General features: G+C 60.4%; 1 protein-coding gene across 1 annotated transcript; it reads left to right on the top strand.

Annotated features, from left to right (window-relative positions):
• Positions 1–1,379: 1,379 nt before the first annotated feature.
• Positions 1,380–18,304, top strand: DHX33 (DEAH-box helicase 33). The gene is made up of 12 exons (XM_039254498.1): positions 1,380–1,696; positions 3,776–3,936; positions 4,558–4,785; positions 4,917–5,087; positions 7,543–7,728; positions 8,682–8,793; positions 9,728–9,887; positions 9,965–10,053; positions 10,858–10,985; positions 11,323–11,526; positions 13,082–13,168; positions 15,909–18,304. Exons 1-12 carry the CDS (start codon positions 1,444–1,446, stop codon positions 16,215–16,217), a joined length of 2,088 nt encoding a protein of 695 aa, XP_039110429.1. The 5' UTR covers positions 1,380–1,443; the 3' UTR covers positions 16,218–18,304.
• The last annotated feature ends 1,464 nt before the right edge of the window (positions 18,305–19,768 follow it).

Genomic DNA, 19,768 nt, shown 5'->3' with positions numbered 1-19,768 from the left:
GACTGATGTCCGTCTGTTACATACTCAGGGTCCATAATTTGAGAGTTAACGTTTAGTTATTGCTATGATGTGAATGTTTGTGTCCCCCCCACGCCCCACACACAAATTCTGATGTTGACCTGCTGTGATGACGCTCACTGTGACGGTATTAGGAGGTGGGGCCCTTGGGAGGTGATTAAGTTGTAAGGAAGGGGCCCTCATGATGAGATTAACACCTTACCAACAGCTCTAGAGAGACCCCTAGTTGCTCCCACGACGTGAGGACACAGCAAAGGCCCAGGAGGAGGCCCCTCACCGGAAGGCACCTACGAGGGTTCTTTCCAACCCTTCGGAACCGTGAGCAGTAAACGATCTGACCTTTACAAGTCCCTCAGTCTGTGCTATTTTGGTTACAGCAGCCTGAACAAAGTATTTCCCTTTTATTTGTGGATTGCCATTCTAAGTTCATATTCAGGGGTAGGAAGTGAAATTCTGCCAATTTATTCTAAACAGGCACCTGCTAATTCAGCATGCACGTTTCCACTCACCCTTGATCCCTGCACTGTGAGCAGCTGGAGGAAGGATTTTTCACAAGTTTACAGATAGGACAAGTTTCCTGGAGCTGGACTTGAGAGAAGATGCCCGAAGCCCCTCACAGAGGCGGGTGGAAGCTTTAGGATGAATTCCCCGGAAATCCCACTCCCCGCCCTCAGCTGCCTGCCTCTTTCTGGAGGCGGGTTAGCATCCTAGAGTTTTGGGGTTAGGGTGTAAAGGAGGGGCTGGTTGTATCCCCTTCCCCCCCGCCCCCGCCTTGATTGGCGTGTGGGGGATGGGGCCGGGCAGTCCCCAGAGACCTTGAGAGTCGGCAGGGACGGCAGGGGACGGGCCACTGGGACATAGAGCGTGTGCTGTAACGCCCTCGTCTTCTGTAACGCGAGGTGGCCCCCAGCGTTCAGATGTGGCAACTTCTGGGCGGCTTTAAGGAATTTCAGAGGCTCGGCTTCTGCCCGGGGCCACCGTCCGCGTCCAGCACGTAACACGTGGAGAGGGCTAAATCGTGCAAATGTTTGCGTGCTGCTCGCGGATTTTACACAAGTAGACGGAGCGGGGACTGCTGCGGGCGGAGAACGGGAAACGCGTTCACTGCAAGGACACAGTCTCATCCGGCCACTCAATTAGATCGTCGTCATTATTCGGGAGGAGGTCGCGCGGAACCTTGCGCGCCGCCCCTCGCTGTTGTAGCCCCGGGCCGTTTTCGCGGTCGTACCAGGGGCCCGGCTCTTCCCGCCGTCCCGTGCACGCCGTCCCAGGCCCCCAGTGCATGCTGGGAGGCGCGGGCCTGCCCGGAAGGCCGGCGGCGGCCGTGAGGTCATCAGCGGTCGCCGGCAGCCGCGGCAGGAAGGGGCGGCGCGCGCTGGCCGGCGGCTGCCGGGCCCCGGCCTCCAGTCCCGCCGTGCGCCCGACATGCCGGAGGAGGCGGGCTTCCCGCCGGCCAAGAGGTTCCGGCCGGGCTGCGGGCCCCCCGGGGGGCGCGTGGTGATGCTGCTGACCGCGGGCGGCGGCGGGGGCGGCCGGAGGCAGCAGCCGGCCCTGGCCCAGCCCGCGGCCAGCCCCTACCCCGAGGCGGTGGAGCGCCAGCGCCGGGGCCTGCCCATCTTCCCGGCGCGGGGGCAGCTGCTGGCCCAGCTCCGAAACCTGGACAGCGCCGTCCTCATCGGTGAGTGAGTGGTTGCGCCTTGTTTTCCGTCCGCCCGAGGTGCCCCTGGCGGGGGTCTCCGAGCCAGCCCCGGAGCGGCTCGGAGGGGAAGCCCCGCTCTGGAGGCGCCGACCTGTCCGGCGGAGAGCTGTGGGGCTTGCAAGATGTGGGTCGAGCCGGTGTGGGCGGCGGCCCCGAGGGGGGGCTTCGGCGCGGAGGTGCGGGGGAGCCCGCCGCGTGGGAGCTGCCTGCAGGGGAGAGTCGGGAAGCACGGAGAGGATGAGTTCCAAAGGGAGGAAGAAGACCCTGGGGAGCGTAGTCCCAAGAACGGGTGCCCAGCGAGAGCCCATAACACAGGGATCAAGCACGCAGGTCTCCTCCAGCGGTCCTCCAGCAGAGCGGTGGCGGGTACGAGCTCATTTGTCACTGGGCTGAGCGGGGGTGAGGGAGGGAAGGCAGTAGGAGTGACAGGCTCCTGTTGGAGGAAGGGAGGGGAGCTGAGGGATCGAGAGGAAGAGGAAGCGCTCACGGAGAGGGAAGCTGAGGGTGGAAAGTGGGCACTAATAGAGCAGAGACTGGGGTGCACGGTGGGGGGGGGCACCTGGAAACGGTTGAGATGTCGAGCTGGCCTGGGATGGGGGAGGGTACCCAGCAGGCTGGGGCCGCAGGGAGGATGTGAGAACGGCTGTGGCCGGGGAAGAGCTTGTAGGGGAGGGGATTTGGCCTCTCTCTCCGAAAAGGTGCAGGGGCTCTGCTGAGCTTGGGAGCCCAGGCGTGAGGCAGGCCCCGGGGGAGGACGGGGACCGAGCAGGGATCCATGGTCGTGCTGGGGTCCAGGTGCGTTCGCCCCACCGCCAGCTCACAGATGTCTCCGTCTGCACGGATGGGTGATGTTCCCGTAGCAGTGCTCAGCCACCTGGTGTGGGAGCAGGAAAGATGGACAGGGAGACGGTGACCCACGTCTGGGGTTTTGCCTGGTGGGTTCAGCAGGAGTGTAGCAGAAACCCCAAATTCTTAGTCTGTGAGGAGAGTGGGGTTTAGGGGTCTAAGGCGGGGGAAGCGGTGGCCGGGGAGGGAAGGACGCTCAGGTGTACTGCGTTCTTAGTTCTACTTGGGGACAAAGGAACCCACGCGGAAGGAAATAACATGTGCTAACTGCATGCAGGACGCTCAAACCGGGGGAGGGGGCAGGTGGGCCCTCTCTGCCCGCTGGGAGTTTCTGGTATCGGAGGACAGAGGCTTGTAGACACTTGGCACAGCGTGAGGTGGTCAGTGCTGGAAGGGACGCACAAGGCACCAGGGACGCTGTGCGGAGGAGGCCCCTGGGGGAGTCCCCGGGGGTTTGCGGGTCTGACTCACCCTGTGGAGTTTGCCAGGCAGACGTGGCCACAGCAGGTGTTCCCGAATAGTGAGGGCCACGTCGGGGCTCTGCAGGGAAGGGCAGTGGCTGCCGTGTGGGAGTGTGTGTGGCTTCTTTCTGGGGGTCCCTTTCTATAAATTTTTTGTTTTTTTAACGTTTATTTCTGAGAGAGAGAAAGAAGAGACAGTGCAATCAGGGGAGGGTCAGAGAAAGAGGGAGACACAGAATCTGAAATAGGCTCCAGGCTCCGAGCTGTCAGCACAGAGCCCGACGCAGAGCTTGAACCACGAACCGTGAGATCATGACCTGAGCTGAAGTCGGATGCTAAACCAAAGGAGCCACCCAGGCGCCCTTCATTTATTCTTTTTTATGTAATAGTTGTGTTTCCATTATTTACCGATCGTTGAACGTACATGTTTCCAGTTGTTTGCTGTCACGAGCAAAGTGGAATGAGACAATCTCTGAAGCTGCGCCCTTACACACATCTGCAGTTATTTCCTCAGAATTAGTTTCCGCAAGTGGAATTGTGGGTCTGGGGTGTACACATTTTAAAGGTGTTTCCAACATAATTTGGCCTCCTGAGAAGGGGTTCCAGTTAACACTCGGCCACCAGTTCACGCGAGTGCTGATTCCCTGTGGCTTTATCAGCTCTGTCAACTTCCAGTATTCTGTCTTTTCCTCCTGACTTTGGTGAAATTTGTTTTAATTTGCATGTAAACGAGACTCGTTTCCTTTCTCAGGGGAGACCGGCTCTGGGAAGACGACTCAGCTCCCTCAGTACCTCTACGAGGGGGGGATCGGCCGCCAAGGTGTCATTGCGGTGACCCAGCCTCGTCGGGTGGCTGCCATTTCGCTTGCCTCTCGGGTCTCGGATGAGAAGAGAACTGAACTCGGGAAGCTGGTACCTCACCTCCTTCTTTAACGACAGCCGCCCGCTCCCCCTTGTGCTTCCCGAGCAAGACTCCTGTGCAGGGAGGCCCACTCTTGCCAGTCACTTAGCCCCGTCTCCGAGTCTCTCACCGGCCTCACATGTCGTGGGGCCGACAGGCTGTCCGTGCCATGTACTCTGCTTTGAGAATCTTTTGGCAAGTCGGGTACATCAGCTGTTTCCCTTGAGCATCCTTCAGGCTCCAGTAGCCTCCATTAAATGTCTTGTCTGTGTATCTAAGAGGTGGCGAGCGCCTTGTCAGCATGTGTGTGGGTGTTGAGAGGGGAGCCCCGGAACCGAGTGTGAGTCCGCTCTGGTGTGGGCCTGTTCACACACGCACTGGAGAACCTCTGGTCTTCTCCCAGCTGTGTGAAGCGTCACTTGAGATTACTAAGTAGCTGGGGAAGGAGCCTAGTTCCGGTCCTTTGTAATGCATATCCTAATCGCAGCTGAAGGTACCTGTCCTCTGTCCGTGCCCCGTCCTGGGTCTGTCTGACCTGAGGAAGCAGGGCAGGGTCGGTGCTGGCCTCACCCCTGCTCGGTGCCGGTCACGTGGGTGCTCACCGAGTGATGGTTGAACCGTCGCCCACGCAGGTTGGCTACACCGTGCGCTTTGACGATGTCAGCTCCGAGGACACCAGGATCAAGTTTCTGACAGATGGCATGCTTCTGCGGGAAGCGATTTCGGACTCGCTGCTCCGGAAGTACAGCTGTGTCATTTTGGACGAAGCCCACGAACGGACCATCCACACGGACGTGCTCTTCGGGGTCGTGAAGGCGGCGCAGAAGCGGAGGAAGGAGCTGGGGAGGCTGCCTCTCAAAGTAGGTGTGGCGTGCTCGCTGGAGGGGCCGGCTCCGCGTCCGACCATGGGGAGGAATCGCCGTCACGAGGAGGGCACAGGAAGACTGGCCCGGCGTGGCTTCCCCGTGGTCCTCTCCTGTCCCCGACGCAGGTGATCGTGATGTCCGCCACGATGGACGTGGACCTGTTCTCTCAGTATTTCAGCGGGGCGCCCGTGCTCTACCTGGAGGGTCGGCAGCATCCCATCCAGGTGTTTTACACCCGGCAGCCTCAGCACGACTACCTGCACGCCGCCCTGGTCTCCGTCTTCCAGATCCACCAGGTACGGCGGCCGCGGGCCCCGCGGAGGCCCGGCTCCCCTTGCCCTTCAGCATGGCCGGGAGAAGCTAATGACGCGCGGCCTGTGAGCTGCGCCCTTGAGATGAGGGGGCGTGTCCAGCCCTTTATTCCTTTTTATGGAATCTCTTGTTTTTTCTAAGAAAAATAATTCAGCTCTGCCTGGCATCACGCCTCAGCTGAGCCAGGACACTCGCTCACGTTAGGGCAGATGGTTGCATCGAAAGTCCCAGCAAGAAGCTGGCGTGGGGCTGCAGCCAACCACAGGCCATGTGGACGGGTGGCGGAAGGAAGTCTGTGAGCCGCTGCATCTTCTGCTGTTGGCCACATCGTTGTTAAAAAAAAGTTGGTATGGACCCCAAAATGGATTGCCATTTAGAGTTTTTGGCTTTTTTTTTTTTTTTTTTTTAAGAAAAACTGATTTAGAGAAACATTTCAAAACTTCTTTTCATTTTATTAAATATTTACTCAGAAGTTTGAGTGATTCAGTCCCCCTTTTTTTTTAATGTTTATTTTTTTCTGAGAGACCGAGTGTGAGCAGGGGAGGGGCAGAGAGAGAGGGAGACACAGAATCCCAAGCAGGCTCCAGGCTCTGAGTTGTCAGCACGGAGCCCGACGTGGGGCGCGAACCCACAAACCGTAAGATCATGACCTGAGCTGAAGTCGTCCGCCCAACCGACTGAGCCCCCGGACGCCCCCAATGCCCTCATTTTTGCTTACTTTATAAAACTCTTTCTGAAAAACTCCATGGCAGATTTTTAAAAAATAATTTTCATTTAAATCTAAGCAATGAGTAGGTAGTTTAAAGTTTAAAAAAGCAGGAGCTATTTGTAAAAGGATCATAAACTCGGCAGCTCTTTCTCTGCCGTGTCCCGGATCCCGTTCTGTGGGGTGACGTTGGGTCCCCTGGCTGCTTCCTTCGGATTCACGGCAGTGTTTCCAGTGTCACCTGCTCACACTGCTGCCGTTAGCTTCCTGCCGCGGCGGGTGAGGATCCAGACATACCCTCCTCCAGCCGCTCAACACACTCGTGTCTCAGGACCCCACGTGGCCAGCACGGCCCGTCCCCGCGCCTCGTTCCTTGTACAAGTTCGCTGTGTGCCTGTGGCCCGTTTCCTGCCACGTGGCCAGCGTCTCCCGTCTGCCCGCCGTCAGCCGTGTCTGCGTGCTGGAGTGGACCCGCCTTGCCCGGCGCGCCGCGTGCTGCCTCGTGCCCGGGTGCCTTGTCCTGGGCCTCCTGGCAGCCATCTGGACTCCTCCCGCGGCCATGCTTCCAGGCGGAATCGCGTGCCAGCCTGCCCCGTAGGGTGAGGTGGGCACCGGGGTGGGCCTCGCCGTCCTCGGTTTCCCCTCGCCCGGCCCCCCTCTGCCCCACTGCCGGGCCCTGGGCCTTTCTGTCTTCTCTGGGGATGGGCCCACTGGTAGTTGCCGTACACCCTCAGACCCCCCCCCCAGGCTGGAGCGCCCTCTGCCCTGCTTGCCACTCACGCCCCCGTCTCCTGCGTCTTTCAGAATGGGTTGAACCTCTGATCCCTTTTCTCTTCTGCTGCCTTTGTCGCCCTGGGCTTACGCCCCACCGTCCTTTACATCAAGGAAGGTGTTCACCTACCGAAAGCGAACCCGGGGTGAGGACGGGTCCTGGGTGGTGGCTGCAGGTGTGTGCAGGCCACGTGGGGGCTTTGATGAGGCCCAAGGTGAGGTGCTGACTGTCCGAGGTTTGTCGCGTTGTGTGCACTCGTGAGCCTTTGTCCCGTTAATACCAGGCTGTAAAAGGCGCGTGTGTACACGCACATAAACGTACACGTGCGTTTACACGTAGACACACGCGTGTATTTATTACGGTTAAACATGGTTTTTGGGTGTCTTGTCACTCAGGCGTCTTGCTAATTAAGGGCTAGACCTGAGCACTTCTAGGAAGGGTCACGTGCAGGAATGTGTCATGCACGCCTAGATGGTCCTGGCCTCGCAGAGGTGAACAGCCCGTCAGGTTCAGGGTCTCGGGCGCTCGCCCGCGAGCAGCATTTTTTGGCCATGTGGCCATACTTTTGGCGCCATCGTTTAATGAGAGCTCCCCTTCCGGCGCGACTGCTTTCGGCTGTTGCCACGGCCTCGGTTTCCCCAAGCCGGCTTCTGTCTGGTCGGCTTCGTGTCTCCAGATGATTAGGGAAGGAAGGGAGCGCTCCGCGGGTTTCTCTGCCGGGTCGTGCCCTTCAGGGCATCGTGCTGCCCTTCCTTCAGTCGTGGCTGCGCCGCCTCTGACACTCCCCCGGGTCCCAGCCTCCTGCGTCACTGCCGAGGCCGCTCCCGGGGGGGACCCCACGCTAGGCTCGTTTACACCTTGTCCATGTTAGCAAAGCAGCCCGGGGAAGCTCCTCGCGACCCCTGCTCTGTTCCGCGGGGGCCGCGCCCCGGCTCCTGGTGACCCTGCCTCCCTCCCGCAGGAGGCCCCGCCCGCCCAGGACATCCTGGTGTTCCTCACCGGCCAGGAGGAGATCGAGGCCATGAGCAAGACCTGCCGGGACATCGCCAGGCACGTCCCGGACGGCTGCCCCTCCATGCTCGTGCTGCCCCTGTACGCCTCCCTGCCCCACGCCCAGCAGCTCCGCGTCTTCCAGGGGGCCCCGAAGGCGAGTGCGCCCCTGTCCCGGGCCGGGCGGGGCTCCGCGCTGGGGTGTGGGCAGGGACAGAGGGTGGACGAGTGGCTCCCCCAAGCCCGATGCTGTATGTGCACCCCACGTACACCCTGCGTACACTTGTGCACGCCCCACATGCACCGTGTGCACCCCACACCCACGCCGCACCCACCCCACGTACTCCATGTGTGCACCCCGCGCACACCCCGCACCCACCCCATGTACTCAACGTGCACACCCCGTGTGCACCCCACACACACCCCACACACCCCACGTACTCAATGTGCACACCCTGTGTGCATCCCACACACACCCCACGTACTCAATGTGCACACCCTGTGTGCATCCCACACACACCCCACACACACCCCACGTACTCAATGTGCACACCCTGTGTGCATCCCACACACACCCCACGTACTCAATGTGCACACCCTGTGTGCATCCCACACACACCCCACACACACCCCACGTACTCAATGTGCACACCCTGTGTGCATCCCACACACACCCCACACACACCCCACGTACTCAATGTGCACACCCCGCACGCACCCCACGTACTCACTGTGCACCCCTCGCGTGCACCCCCACACCCCTTGCACACACTGCCTCACCCGCTGGAGAACTGGAAAGGTAGGTGGTGATCCCATCCTGTAAACACGGCGGCCCCGAGAGGCGAAGTGACGGTGCTCAGGGAGCGCGTGGGAAGTCCCCGCAGGGGCCAGGGGTCCAGCCCACACCACTTGGTCCACTGTATCTGTCCCCTCAGAATAAGCTTTTAACACGGGAACCCCCCACCGCCGTCTGTAGTGGTTACTTGTTAATAACGACACTGTTGGCTCTTGGGCCTGAGTGGACTGTGGAGGTTGGTGGCGAGGACTGTGTTCTAAAACTTGTGAATCCATGTGTGTCACACGGCTCTTCTGGTTTTTTCCTCCTTTCAGGGCTGTCGCAAAGTGATCATTTCCACCAACATCGCCGAAACCTCCATAACCATCCCGGGAATAAAATACGTAGTCGACACAGGCATGGTTAAAGCGAAGAAGTATAACCCTGGTGAGAAGCCAGCCCGCGAGTGCCCCTTCCCGGTGCACGAGCCCCCCAACTTCCCCCAGTGAGCGCTTCCTGCCGAGACTCGCCGCGATTGGCCGGGCTGGGGGATGCACAGCACCAGTAAGCCAGGCTGAGAGAAGGCAGGGCAGGACGGGGGTCCAGGCTCCGCCAGCCTGAGAGCAGGGGCCACCGACGCCTCAGCGGGACCTTCGTCGGGAGTGATGTCTGGGCTCCAGGCTCCCAGGAAGGAAGCCCCCTGGGCCGGGTTGAGACACTAGCTGTTCCCTGAGCGTGTGCGGTACAGGCCGGCTTCAAGTCCATGTGCAGTCTGCTCTCGACCTTGCTCTTGATCCCGCTTCAGTCCACAGAAGATTAAAGGCAACGGGAGTGATTGCTCCCAAAGCCTGGTTGAAATGCACCGCCAAGCGTCCGAGGGCGCAGACTTTCACCCATGTGTTCTCAGGGGTAGCGTGTGGAAGGACTCGTGGCCTGGTGCGTGGCACAGAGCACACCTTAATCGGGACATGCGTCACATCCGCTCCTGGGAGTGATACCACACGTTGTCTCCCTCTAAGAGCAGAGCTGGGGTGGGGGGTGCACCGCACGGAGGATCGGGGACACCTGGTCCCCAGGCATTGATCAGGAGGGGAGGGTGACCGGCCACCCTTATTTCCCGGGACCCAGGAAAGGCTCCGTCCTGGGCACACTGGTGTGGCCGTCCCCCTGTGGCCTCAGCCGGGACCTGGGGCTGCGGGCCGTCTGCCGTCCCAGTGACAGGCCTCGTGCGCTCACCGCGGAGTAGTGTGCGGTCGTGCTCTCCAGCGCGGCCTGGGGTTTCCTGGACCCCCTCGTGGCAGGGAGGGGCCCGGCGTCGGGAGCGCTGCCGACACAGCTGGTCAGAGCGCCGAGTGCGCAGCTGACGCAGGCTCTCCCGCAGACAGCGGCCTGGAGGTGCTGGCCGTGCAGCGCGTCTCAAAGACCCAGGCCTGGCAGCGCACGGGCCGGGCCGGCAGGGAGGACAGTGGCATCTGTTACCGGCTCTACACGGAGGCCGAGTTCGAGAAGTTTGACAAGATGACGGTGCCGGAGATCCAGAGGTAGGCCGCCGCGCTCCCGCGTCTCCGGCTGGTGGTGGCGGCCCGAGCCGGGTGCTACCGCATCTCCCTCCTCACAGGTGTAACCTGGCCAGCGTGATGCTGCAGCTCCTGGCAATGAAAGTCCCCAACGTGCTCACCTTTGACTTCATGTCCAAGCCCTCCCCAGGTACGTGTCCCCAGCACGGCCAAACAGCAGACGCGTGGACTTGCCCAGAAATGTCTGGGGGTCTCTGTTTCCTTTTGTTTGTGCTCAAGGGCACCAGCTGGCGGAGGGGCGCCGGAGGGCACACATTCTCCAGGAGCTGTCCTGGGGGGGCCGCGGGGGGCGGAGGTCTGGAGGCTGCAGCGGCTGCCGAGGCTGTCCTGCCAGTGGAAGGCCCGGGAAGACCCAGGTTGTTGGCTCTGGACTAGACTCTGATGGGTTCCTGGCCTCCGGGCGGTCTCTTGGGGGGAGGGGAGGTTTGGGGCTCTTAGGGACGGTGGCCTTGGCTCCCGACTCCTCTTCAAGAGCCATTTTCCTTGTCTTTTCTCCCCTTCTTGCTGGTTTTTTTTTTTTTCAACGTTTATTTTTGAGAGAGAGACAGAGCCATGAGCAGGGCAAGGGCAGAGAGAGAGGGGGGGAGACAGAATCCAAAGCAGCTCCAGGCTCTGAGCTGTCAGGGGCTCGAGCTTACGATCATGACTGGAGCCAAAGGCGGACGCTCAGCTGACGGCCCCCACGTGCTCCTGGGTGTCTCACTTCTGGAGAGACGGGCCTCTGTCCCACGTACGAGGGTATCTCTGGGCGGGATTCGTGCGAGTGACGTAGCTGGGTTTAAAGGTGAGACACATCTTACCAAGTCACGGGCCATCGGTTTAGAAGGGAATGGACCTGAAGACAGTGATGTCGCTGGCGGCCCAGCCCTGGTGACAGTGGCGGCGGCCATCCGTCACAGCCTGCAGCATCTTCCTCCCACGTGTGTTCCCGCAGAGCACGTCCAGGCGGCCGTGGGGCAGCTGGAGCTGCTGGGCGCCCTGGAGCGGAGGGACGGCCAGCTCACCCTGACCCCGCTTGGAAGGAAGATGGCAGCTTTCCCCTTAGAGCCCCGGTTTGCCAAAGTAAGTCGTCCCCCGGCCTTGGGCCCCCTCCGCTAGGCCGCCCTCTGGCCGTCACACAGCACAGGGCTAACCCCGGGGCCCCCGCCTCAACCTGCACGCCGACTTTGTGTGCCGCACGGACTTCCCTTCTGTGTGCCATTCACGGCCACGTAAGCACGGGCCCCCTGAATCCGCGGGAGTCCACGGGAGGGCAGCCACAGGCTCCACAAAGATGTGCAGTGACCCGAACATACCTACGTGTGGTTTGGGCTCAGAAGGGAAGTGCGCGAGCGTGTGTGCAGACGCCGCTCGGAGGCGGGGAATCCGCGCCCACACCGTCTCTGGTTTCGGCGTGCAGGCCATCCTCCTGTCCCCCAAGTTCCACTGCACGGAGGAGATGCTGACCATCGTGTCCCTGCTGTCCGTGGACAGCGTTCTGTACAACCCGCCCGCCCGGCGGGATGAGGTGCAGGCCGTCCGCAGGAAGTTCGTGTCCAGTGAGGGCGACCACGTCACGCTGCTCAACGTGTACCGGGCCTTCAGAAACGCCAGCGCAAACAAGGTCAGTCTGCGTCCTGCCTTCCCCCGAAGCGCCTCCATCCGGCCTTGAGACGCGAGCCCGCCGCCTTCCTGTCTGGTGGGATCTCCCAGGAGCCGCAGGGACGGTGCCGGTGCCGATGCGCATGCACGCGGGTCACCAGCGCCGACGCGCAGGTGCGGCGTCCGCCCTGCTCGCGTTAACTTGTGCTCCGACGGTTTGGTGGCCTCTTGGCTACAAGTGTGCTCCCCACCTGCCCGTGGCCTTCTTCATAGTGGTTTCTGCTCATATGGTATTTTCGGTTCCTCCGACAGGATAGAAAAAACTTCTGGGTCCCCAGGCCCCAAAAATAGCCTGTCTGGGGCTTTTCTGTTAGGTCACCTGTTGCTAATGGACGCCGAGTCCCTGGGCGGTTCCAGGGTGGGGAGCTGGGTGGTGCGGACACGGGTGCCTGTGCAGCTCTGCGGCTTCGCAGAGCAAACGCGCGCACTGTTTTGTTTTTCAACCTTTTCCAAAAGAAGCGCAAATCCTGTTGTGTTCCCTTCGTTGGCGGAACCGAGTGCTAACGTGAGCCTTGGCCGCAAGCGAGGCGGCGTGACGCGCGCTTTCACAGATGCTCGGGCACCGTCTTCGTTATCGGGGAGACGTGTGCACGCGCACTCCGACCCGTCTGCGTCCCGACGCCCGTGCGCGCGCCCCGACTCCGCCACGTTGGGACGCAGTCGGGTCTGAAAGAGCAGCCACCACTCAGGCCACAGAGTGTAAACATGTTGCTCTATTTGCGTCAGTTTATGTTTAAAGACGGGAAATGTAACCTTCCTTCTTGTAACCCCTGCCACGGCCTCGGCCCGTGTTCCGGGCACAACCGTGACCACCGTGCGCTTTCACTTCGGAGCGCCCGTTCCGCCCGCGAGCCCCGCGCCTCCCCGGGCCTGGGCCTCCCTGCTCGCCGCCCGCGGCCGTGGACAGGAGCCCCCGCCTCCCTCCTGACTGAGCCGATGGTGACGAAATCGCGTCTGAGTTACTTGCCCTGATTCCTCAGGGGACAGTGACCTTGCAGAAGATGATTGGACATTTGAACCTGGTCTTCCGCGGGTCGTCTGTTCACACCCTCTGCCCGTTTTTCTGCCAAGCTGTTGGTCATTGTCTCATCGATACGTAGGAGTTTTATCCATTCCGGAGATGACTAATCCTTTACTCGTTACAGTGATTCAGATATCCCGGTCTGGCTTTTTTCGTGGTGACTTGACATAAGGAAAAATTTTTTTAAGTTTTGTTTATTTAAGTCGTCTTTACACCCAACGTGGGGCTCAAATGGGGCTCAAGTTCATGACCCCAAGATGGAGAGTCCCACTCTTCACCCACTGAGGCAGCCAGGCGCCCCCACTGAGGACGTTTTTAGTTTAGCTCTGAAGTACTTTCCCTTAAGGTTTCCTCTAAGGTTCATGCTTTTTGACACAAAATTATTTCCTACGCGGAGTTGTGTTGACTGAGACCCTCCCTGGGAATCATGTTCCCCAGGCCCTGTGGTGTGTTTCCCTCGAGAAGGGATTCTGACGTGTCTCTCTCCCTGGCTCAGGACTGGTGCAAGGAGAATTTTGTCAACGCCAAGAACATGATGCTGGTAGGCGAAGTCCGAGCACAGCTGAGGGACATCTGCCTGAAGGTACCGTTCCTCCCGCGTCCCCGGGGCGCTAACCTGGCCCTTGTTTCTAGGTGACAAGTTTTAAGTCGCTTATTGCCCGTGGTTACGAGACAGACCCTCCCTGCAGGGAACTCAAACATAAGGAAGAAAGTAAATATTACCCACAATTCCACGTCTCACCGTTTTCATCCGTTTCCAGCAGCCTTGTGGTTTGTTTTGTTTTGTTTCTATGTTTATTAGTTTTGAAGGGGACGGGCAGGGAGAGAGAGCCCCAGGCAGGCCCTGCGCTGTCTGCGGGGCTCGAACCCACGAACCGTGAGATCACAATCTGAGCCAAAACCAAGAGTCTGACGCTTAACAGGCTGAGTCACCACCCAGGCGGTGACTTGAAAATTAGTTTTCAATATTGAGCTGTATTTTTTTAGTGGCACCGTCTTTGTTACTTTGTTCAGATTCTTAGCTGAACTTTAGTTGCTGTGTCCAGGTCGCGGGATCGTTACAAGTTAATACAGCGCAGAAAACGGGCTTGTAAAGTGGAACCGACTTCTCCCGCATCCGCCCGTCCAAGGACAGACCACTGTGTGGTGCAGATCCTTCCAGTCTGCTCTGCACACGTGTGTTTTTGTGTATTCGTTTCTCACTATGTGTGCACGCATACATACACACACGTACGGGTTTGTTGTTTTTTTAAAGAAATAGGATACATATTTTGTTTTGCAACTTCTCCCGCAGGGTGTACTTGCCCCACGTGTGTCTGGGCGTCTTTCGCGGACGTCTGTCTCGTAGCCCTTTCTGGTGACCTCGCAGCCGCCCGCAGCCGCCCTGCGTCGTAGCAACCCTCCCCGAGGTCATGCCGGTGACCGCCGCCCAGACACGCGTGTACCCACACTCCTGCACACGAATGAGCTTCTAGGCTGTGATGCGCCTGCCAGACTGCCCCCCACGGGTTTTTTTTTTTTTTTTTAATGTTTTATTTATTTCTAGGAGAGAGAGAGAGACAGAGTGAGCAGGGGAGGGTCAGAGAGAGAGGGAGTCACAGACTGAAATAGGCTCCAGGCTCTGAGCTGGCAGTCAGCACAGAGCCCGACGCGGGGCTCGAACCCACTAACCGCGAGATCATGACCTGAGCGAAAGTCCGACACTTAACCGACTAAGCCACCCAGGCGCCCCTACCCCACGGGCTTTTTTAAGCGTGGTTGGCACCCGCCTGCCGTTTGTCTTAGGCACGCGGTGCTGGTGATGTGTCCCCTCAGCGCCCGTGAGGTTCGCCCAGCCTGTCACGCGCACACTTGGCGGCTGGAGGACACTCCGCGCTTTCCCGCAGAGGCGGGTGGTTTACGTGGGCCGCCCCCGCGGTTGAGCAGTCACGACCAGCTCCGCGATGAAAGTCGCTGCCTCTTCCGAGACGGGCCGTCCGTGTGTTCCCACGAGGCCGCCGTCCCGTCCCCAGGCCTGCGTCTGGTGCTGGCACCCATCGTTAGCACCTGGGTGATTTGCTGTCGTGGCTGCTGTGTTCCGTGGGGCACGTGGTTTCCAAGCCCTCCTGTACCCGAGTGGTCGTTCCGCGGCCAGTGCCGTCGCTCCGTGTCTCACCAGCAGCGGAAGTGATGCCCGCTCTTTGCCCTGACCTCAGGGAGCTTTAGCGGCCGGGGCTGGCTCTGCAGCGGGCGTTGGTCGGGGGCCTGGAGTTTTGCGGGTGTGCCTCAGACCCCTTCTCTCAGGGAACAGTCCAGAAGGCAGATCTGGAATAAGGCACACAGATCGCTCGTGCAGGCGCCAGAAGTAACGCAGTGACTACTGATCACGAAGCGCTTGTTGCGCCACCCCTCTGAGCACCGTTCACGCATTTCCTCGTTTGAAGTCCTCCTCTCGCTCTGATAAGGTTCTGGGTTCTTCCTGGTTTACAGATGATAAACTGGAGCCTAAAGAAGTTAGATCATTTGCCTGAATCCCAGCCTGTGGGCGCCAGAGCTGGCCGCCCGGAGGAGAGACCGCAGTTAGCTGCAGGACCCGGGGGCTCCTGGGAGGTGGTGACAGCTGACCCTGTCCCAACAGAGGAGAGAAAGAGGGTCTCCATCAGGCGGGGCTCAGCACCCCTGGAGCCATCGCACAGGGAGCAGTGGGCGTGGAGCGGGAGGGCTCCGGGGGAGCCTGTGGAATAGTCGAGCCAGAGGGACGGGAAGGAAGCAGGAACCAGAAGACGTGGACAGGGGCGCCTCGTCCCCAGCTGGCCCCTGTGTGCACGCCCGTTCCCCCGCCTCCCGTCTTCTGCCTCAGCCCACGGGGGCAGCAGAGAGCGGGCGGGCGGGCCTATGCCCCCCATGCCTGGGAGACCGGAGCCGGCCCGGCGGGGTGGGGGCAGCTGCGGCCTGGGGTGTCAGGCGATGTGACCTCCCGGGGGCCCGCACTTGCCCTCCGGGGCTGGGGGAGGGGCTTCCGGAACTGGCACTGGGAGGCCGACCTCCGGACGTGGGGCCGGAGCTCCACTCCAGGGAAGGGAGGCGAATCTGGCCGCTGTGTGAGGAGGTGCTGACGTGCGGGGGGTGAGAGGGCCAGGCCCCCCCATCACAGCGGACGGGGTCCCCCAGCCCGTCTGAGCCCTGGCGGCCCGTGTGCTTCCAGTGGCCGCCCTCCTCCGCGCCCCCGGCGGCCCGGGCAGCAGAGCTCGGGGCCTTGACGCTCGCGCTCCCCGGGCTGGGCTGCGACTCGCATCCGAGCCTGACCGTGGGCCTGTCTTTCCTCTCTCCTCCTCTTGAGACAGATGTCGATGCCGATGGCGTCCTCCCGCGGGGACACGGAGAGCGTCCGCCGCTGCCTGGCCCACAGTCTGTTCATGAGCAGCGCCGAGCTGCAGCCTGACGGCACCTTCGCCACCACGGACACGCACCAGCCAGTGGCCGTCCACCCCTCATCCGTCCTTCTGCACTGCCGGCCGGCCTGCGTCGTGTACACTGAGCTGCTCTGCACCAGCAAGTGCTACATGCGGGGCCTGAGCGTGGTGGACGCGGAGTGGCTGTACGAGGCCGCCCCCGACTACTTCCGGAGGAAGCTCCGGGCTGCCCGGGACTGAGCCCGCTGGGGCCTGGGGCACCCACGGTGCTGGGGCGTCGCGGCCTGACTGCCAGGAGCTCGAACCGTGTGTGTTCCGACCCCCGAGGCCGAGCCGCGCACACGGGCACCAACCTTCACGTGGTGGGGACCTCGGCGTCGTGCGTTCGGTCCCTGCTCGGTGGCTCTGGGTGACCGTGAGCCTCACTCCGCCGCCGCCGCCAGGTGGGGGCTGAGTGGTAGGAGCAGAGCTGACGGGGTCGGGTCGGGTCTGGGGCAGGGAGGGAGCGAGCCCGGGTCCCCCCCAGCCCGCCACACGGCTGTCTCTGTGGTGGGACTTGGGGCCAGAGTCCCCTGAGTCCTGGTGAGTGAGGGGCTTTCTGGAAGGGACCGTACATAGCAGCTCGCCGAGCTCAGATTTCCTGTCGTCTGTCTGCAACTTCTATAGAAGCTTGAGGAGGGAGTCCCCCTGCCCTCCCTCCTGAACGTCGTCCCGGGGCCCCAGGGTCCCCGGGTGTAGGTGTCACTCTTGCCTCCGTGCAGGGGACAGCCAGGCGCTTGCGGGTCCGCAGGGCCCCTGTGGCACAGACCCCGTCCGCACTTTTGGGAGACGGACTTTCCGGGTGAAGGCTGATTTGTAGCTTCTGAATCATGTCGGGTGTAGGTGCGGGAAACTGGCCTCGTGGTAGGTGGCTCCATCGCGGCCCGAAGCCCCTTTTCTCTGGAGCTGGACACGTGTGACCCCACGGGCGCCAGGGCTGGCTGCCCCCTCTCTGGCGCTGCCCCTGGCCTATCACTGTGGCGGCGGCCGGGTGTAGGGGGCCGGCTCGTCCCACCCACCCCATGTGGACTCTGCACTTGCGTCGCATGTCGTCTGGGCCCCTTCTCCTTCCTGGGGACGTGGGGATAGCCCGGCCTCACTGCTTCCGGCCTGTGCAGACGCCCCTCCAGCCTCAGTTTCCACGGTTGTTACAGGGACTCGCAGGGTCTCCACAGTCCCTCCCCCGCCCTGTGTCCTGAGAAGGGAAAAGTCACCTAAGGCGGCTCTTAGCCACTTAATTAGGAAAAGCAAGTCATCCTGCCCCAGACAGCGTCTTGCCCTAAAAGAAGCTGATTTTGCCCTTTTTCTGTGTTTCATTGGCCTCCACCGAGACAGCCCTTCTTCCGGCCGAGCACCGGCCGAGCCCAGGCAGCCGCGTGTTGGGTCAGGGTGCGGCCCGTCTGGGCACCTGGACCGACTTCCGTTAGAAACTGACATGCAGGCCAGATGGGATCCGACGGGTCCGAGACGCCCCGTTTTAACTGAATTCCTTCCTCAGACCACCTCGTTCTTTACGGTTACTGACTTTCTGACGGGTTTTTCAGAAAATTTTTTTTAGTATATTTTTCTCACTTCTTAATAGAGGTCTGGGACGCTCAGCCTGACTTGGTAAAAGAAAAAAATTGTATTTTTAATAAAACATGAAACACGTTGGTAAAAGAGTTGGGAGTGGGTCATTATGTTCCTCAGAATTTGTTCCGCAGATTCTGTCTGGAGTGATCCCTGGGGTGAGGGAAGCTTCCCCTGCAGTCGCTCTGCCCTGCGTAGGTACAGAACACTTGCCAGAAATGTGTGTTGTGTTCTGAGCAGGAGGAAGGGGTCAGTAGCCTCCAGAAAGCTTTATGTTTCTGTACAGAAATACCCTTACCACTGGAACATTCTGGTAGAGTTTTAATACAGTCGGTGTTTTTTACCGGGCTTTTAAAAAAGTTAATTTTTAATCTAGCTGCTCAGGGACTGAATCAGATTGGAGAACCCATTCTGACTACATATGACTGCAGAGAAATAAACGTCTATTCGCAGGGCATCTAGCACTTTCTTAAGAAAGTGAAATGTTTCATATGACGTTGCGGATACAATCGTGAGTTCCCGCTGTACACCTGGTGAAACCTCTGGGTGAGACCCCTCTCCTCCACCCGTGAGATCTCTGTCTGGACGGGCCACCAGCTCCCAGGGCAGCTTCACGGAAACACGCCCTCCAGCTGATCGCACGCCTCCCGGGTCCGGGGCGGGAAGCGTGCGGGGACCCAGAGTCCCTCCTGGAGGCACTGCTGAGGCGCGGCCCTGGACGCAGCGTCTCTGCGGACATTTAACGTGCTCCTGCTGGTGGTGGGGGGCGCTGGTGAGGAGCTGGGACTCCCCCGTCCGTTCCCTCCCTCCCTCCCGCCGCCCGCGAGGTGGGGTCCCTTCCGTGTGCGAGGAGACGCTGTGCCCGTGGCAGGCGAGGCTTGGATGAGGGTTTGGTTAGGATGATCTAACTTGCAGGAGAAAACCCAGCTTTGTTCACGTTTCTGTTGGGTCTTCAGAGCCTGTTTTCAGACGCTGGACAGACACCGCCCTTGTGTGTGATGTTTGCACCCGTCTCGCGGACCCATTAAAGAGAACTCTCGAACGTGACGTGTGCGGCTGGTTCTTGGTCCTTTCCCTGCGGCTCAGAGTACACGTGAGCGTTAGTGTCAGGGCGCCTGGGTGGCTCCGCTGGTTAAGCATCCGACTCTGGATTTCGGCTCAGGTTGTGATCTCACGATTCCGGAGTCCAAACTGGAGCCTGCTTGGGATCCTTTATCTCCCTCTCTGTCTCCTCTCCCTGTCTCTTCTCTTCCTCTTTCTGTCTCTCTGTCTCTCTCTAAAAAATACGTAAACATTAAAAAAAAACCTCAGGTGGTGGTGCCTGGGTGGCTCAGTCGGTTAAGCGTCCGACTTCGGCTCAGGTCATGACCTCACGGTTTGTGGGTTTGAGCCCCATGTTGGGCTCTGTGCTGACAGCTCGGAGCCTGGAGCCTGTTTCAGAGTCTGTGTCTCCCTCTCTCTCTGCCCCTCCCCTGTTTGTACTCTGTCTCTCTCAAAAATAAATAAAAATTAAAAAATTAGAAAAACTCAGGTGGGGAAAGGGGTGTCTTCTGAACACACACAGGTGGGGATTTTTTAGCCCTGATGCATGTAAAGGTCACACATCTTAATGCGTTGCAAGTGTAACTAGCACGGTGCATGTCCACCCAAGGGTGATGTTTCGGATGAGGGAGAGGTCACGCTGGGTCCGCCTCCCACAGCCTGGTTTGCGAGGCCCTTGCAGCCGGCACCCTCGCTCTGACCTGCCGTAGGCGGCGTCTGCTGGTGCCTCTCCTCCTGGAGGAAGTGCCTGGTGGAGGCAGCGGGGGACGCTGGGTTCACGGTCAGGGTCCAGGGGGCCCGAGCCCAGACCCTGCCCTCGGTACCTCCCGCGTGAAGCCGGAGCTCGGGGAGCGGTGTCTTTGGAAGGGGACTAACACCAGGTGCTCGCTGGCGAGTTACAGGCGGAGACCGTACAGTGGCCGCTGTCACGCACGGGAAACTACCTGCGGCCAACACGGAGACGGAGGGGAAGCACCTCCAAAGCCGCGACTCCCTGCGCAGACAGGAGCCGGTTCTTTCCACTCGGGGTTCAGGGGGAATGTTCAGCAGGGGGGGCCTTGTCCTTCAGGTGGGGGCGCGAGGTGGCGTGTGGGCACAGGGTGTGGGCACGGGGGGTGTGGGCATGAGGTGTGGGCACGGGG

This window comes from Hyaena hyaena, unplaced genomic scaffold (genome assembly GCF_003009895.1).
Source record: "Hyaena hyaena isolate Hyena2069 unplaced genomic scaffold, ASM300989v1 scaffold_492, whole genome shotgun sequence".
NCBI lineage: Eukaryota > Metazoa > Chordata > Mammalia > Carnivora > Hyaenidae > Hyaena > Hyaena hyaena.
Note: the sequence above shows the minus strand (reverse complement) of the source record. Positions and strands in the feature narration are given on the sequence as shown.